General features: G+C 38.0%; 1 protein-coding gene across 1 annotated transcript; it reads right to left on the reverse strand.

The window, feature by feature from the left end:
- Positions 1 to 2,933: 2,933 nt before the first annotated feature.
- LOC150088608 (G protein-coupled receptor 161-like) lies at positions 2,934 to 3,836 on the reverse strand. Its single transcript, XM_090370264.1, has one exon. It carries the CDS (start codon positions 3,834 to 3,836, stop codon positions 2,934 to 2,936), a length of 903 nt encoding a protein of 300 aa, XP_090226390.1.
- Between the last annotated feature and the right edge of the window lie 302 nt (positions 3,837 to 4,138).

Here is a 4,138-nt window from a genome sequence, read left to right on the forward strand (position 1 = left end):
TTCATTGTCATAAGGAGCTTAACAGCCTCCAACGCTGAAGGATTAAACATTATTAATAAGAAGAACACAAATGAAAAGTAAAATTATATCATGAGTATTTAAAATAAAAATCATAAACAAGAAATCAATAATAATTTTAAAAACTCTTCAAGAAGGCGAGTTCTGATTGAGGTAGGTTAACATCGAGATAAAGAGCTCAGCTTTGATCAAAAAGAAGAAGCAACAGCACACTTGAAGGAACACAGTCGGGTCACTTGTATCACATTTAGAACTGGTCACTGAAAGTCACGTGCGGTATTTCCAAAATGTGAGCTTGGCTGGTGCTTTGTGGTCACAATCGGAGTATGCGCCGTTTCCGATTCTTCGCGTACATTCATTTCGTTTTGGTGGGGAGATGGTACACTGAACTAGCTGGCCTATAGGCCAGCTAGTTCAGTGTACCAACTTTTACATTTGACCTTTCAAAAACTATATATCAAGCCATTCCAAATTTCGTTAAATTGGGACCAACAGAAATGCAGAAAGCGCATAAAAGTCATTGTATTTTACTCTTGTTTCATACTTCATCAGGTATTTGAAACAACGTTGTAAATACCTGACGAAGTTGTATATATTTATTACCGATAGGTACATAGTCACGAAATAAAGTTTTCCTTCTCATTCTAAATAATATTGAACGTGAACCTCACCTTCCACGCAAAATTGTTCTTTGTAGATGTAAAAACATTATTCTGGTATGAATTTTGAACTCTTCCTCAGTGTTCGTTTTGTTTCGAGCTATAATCGCCACCTATAATGGCTTCCACATAATTTTTGTCAAAAGACTGACCTTGAAAAAGCCGCACATACGTTTTTTGGTTTATATCATTAGAGTAAAAACGTTACTCTGCCTGAGTGAATTTTAATGAAATTTCTTGTTTGAGACCTTCATTAAAACACATAAATTAGATTTTATGACGTCACGTTTTCTTGAAGAAAGCGAATAAGTCTGACTACGAATAATAACCGGGGAAAGAACGCCTCCTTGAGGTACTCCTGCGGAAATATTTCTTTGCCACGTGTTCTTTCTTGTAAGACTGCACCAGTAAGATGGAATCAGTTCCGTTCCACTGCAACTGCATCCAGTCTGCTTAAAATCAGTGAAAAGGCAATCTTCCCAACAATAGCAATGAAGCTCCTACCACACCGCCCTCCAAACATCCACTTTGCGAGCCACGGAAAATCGACAATCGCTAATCTCTCAGTTACCACCAACGAAATTCTTGCCGTGCTGTAATCAAGACAGAAAACGGCAATCACGTACTTTGACCTGTAAGCAGCCTTTGTTGCTGTGAGTATCTCTGCTCTCGTCGATTTGCTGGAGAATTATTTCTCCATTACAGGTGATGTGCTTTGGCTTCTCAGTGCCATCTTAAAAGAAAGAACGGTCATTGTCCGACACAATCGGAACACGTAGCAAAGAAATATTTCTTCAGGAGTTCCTCAAGGGGCCCTTCTCCGGGTTATTATTCATAGCCACACTTGTCCCCTTTCTTCAAGGAAACCGTAACGTACATCTGTTAAGCATATGACTTAAAAATCCTTACAAGAATCGAGTCCAATGATCAATGCGCTGATATCAACCGGTGAAATTAAACAGTCAGTCTACAGGCATATCTACATAACTTTCACCTTAGAATCAACCTATGCAAATAATCCATAAGGGTATACTCACTGAAGAGCAACCTACTGTATCTCTTAACTTGGAAATACAGGTAATCGCAACTCATGCTGACCATGGGACTACTCTTGATCCTAGGCTCACGTTTCATGCCCATATAGAACGACTAACCTAACAAGTTTCGCACGCAAATTCAGATGGAGTACCAAACATGTGAACGATCCAGTCCTCTGGCAACACGGCAACGATTAAGATCTACGCCACGAGTACTGCTGTGGTGTCCAATAAGCTGCGCATCTCTCCCCAACAGAGAACCACCCAGATAGTGCATTCTCTTGGAATTTAGAGACTGCCAGCACTGCTTGAGGAACACCACCTGGCCTTCAAGGTCAAGAAGTTCTCCGATTAGCATCCCGAACTTCTGGGAACAATACTCATGGAGCATTCCATAAGCCCACTTCAGAACGATAACTTCATTAACGGGCGTTACCAATAGGCTTGTACTGACTGGTTTCTTCCAACCCAAATGTTATCAACTCTTCGGGCCCTTAACTGCGACTACAGAAAGCTTCTGTTGGACAAAAAATATAAGCGGACGATCCTGGGCAGCCTTCCTTTGACCTAACTTAATCTTCAGGAACTGATGCTGGCATTTCCTCTTCTACGGGATAAAAAAAATTAATGAATTTCAGTTTGCAGTTCGCTTTGGTTTGAAAGAATTACCAATTAATTTATATTTATTAATAATTAAAATTGTTTTCATTTTTATTTTATTTGATAATTAAATTATTTAATTTAAAACGTTTATTGATTAAAATTGATTTTATTTAGGTTCAAAGAAATGTCAATGTCTTTTATAAATTTCTTGTATTCGATGGCCAGTTTGCATGTTTAGCTGGATAAAAAACGATTAAATAAATTATTCTTGTTTTTATTAACCGCTTTTATTGACTGTGGCAGGAAACCTCGTTTGAGTTATATTCTCTCAAACAATAAAGATATTATAATTTCCATAATAATTCCACATCAATAACATTCCTCGAAATATCTTATTTGGAGATATATTATTCAAATTCAACTGTTACCAGTAGATAAATACTTTCTGCTGCAATGCAATTTTGTGCTTCTAATAATCTTTAATTAGAATCATAATTGCTGTTGCTGTTTCTATCAAAGGTATAACTTTCTTGTAGGTGTTCATTCCATCACAGTAAGGAATCTTTGAAATTTTGGTGCGTTAAAACAATAGCCATGAACCGAAGCTATTTTATCTTTATAAAAGTTCATTTAATCTACTCTTGATCATCCTTGGTAACTTTTTGAATGCGCTCCTAAAGTCTTTACGCAATATAGCGTAGATAAAAGGATTCACAGCCGAAGCTGAAAACATTGAAATTGTTGAGAAAAAATTTCCAAAATCAGAAAGTCCTCCATTGCCACCAACTATAGATTTGGTGGCTTTTACAAAACTGTACGGACCGCAAAGAATAAAGAATGCTGCAATTATCACGAACATACTGGTGACTGTCTTGGTTCCACCTTGTTTCGCCTTCTGGGCTGCGTTGATCCCACCAGCAGGAACCACAGCGTTTTTCTTCATTTTGGTAGCAGAAAGAATAATGCGCAAGTTACAGATCACATTGATTGTAGTAGGAATCGCGAAGTTAGTAAAAAAACCACCCCATATATATCGATTAATAACTACGTTATCTCCCCATTCTACCACACAAACTGCCTCCCAGTAATCATAAGTGATCCATTCCATTACTATAGGCACAATACCTACCACCAATCCCTGGAACCAACCGTAAATAACCATAGACATCAACTTTCTTAAGGTAATCTTTTGGGGGTAGTGTAGGGGTTGCAAGACAGCAAATCCACGGTCGATGCTGATGAAACATAGTGTTAAACAAGAAACTGTAGCAAAGCAGAAACTAAAACAACAATTAATGTCGCACATAAACTTCCCAAGGATCCACTCATCAAAGATGACAGCCAGGGCCGAGGGAATCATTACTACCAAACCAGTGAGAAAATCTGTGACAGCCAAATTTATGATTAATACATTTCCAACTTGCAGGCGCAAGTGTTCATCCCAATAGGAGACCATCACCACAGCAAGATTGCCTATCATTGATGCCAAGGCAATTATAATTATGAAGACGGCTCCCATTATAAGCGCCAGGAGACTGCGGTGGTTTATAGCATCGATGTGGACTGCGGACAAGTTGCTGGACAAATTGGTCATCAGATCCATGAGGGCAGGTCTTGATTCCTGTAAGATATATAGGTTATAATTGAGACAAGTACATTTGTGCAATACAATAAATGCAATATTCGTCCTATAATTCCTTATTAGCATTTTGAGAGAATATGCAAAGTTTATTGCAACGAACATTAGAGGATTTTTAAAATATGACCAAAAAGGGAAGTGAAGTAAAGGATCGTGCAATGTCCGGTTTATTTTTAAACTTC

Source organism: Mastigoproctus giganteus, chromosome 3, assembly GCF_048544385.1.
Source record: "Mastigoproctus giganteus isolate SK-2022 chromosome 3, ASM4854438v1, whole genome shotgun sequence".
In the NCBI taxonomy this organism is placed as follows: Eukaryota; Metazoa; Arthropoda; class Arachnida; order Uropygi; family Thelyphonidae; genus Mastigoproctus; species Mastigoproctus giganteus.

Coding starts and splice junctions, on each gene's coding strand:
- LOC150088608 (XM_090370264.1), bottom strand. CDS start 3,836: ATGGGAGCCGTCTTCATAATTATAATTGCCTTGGCATCAATGATAGGC.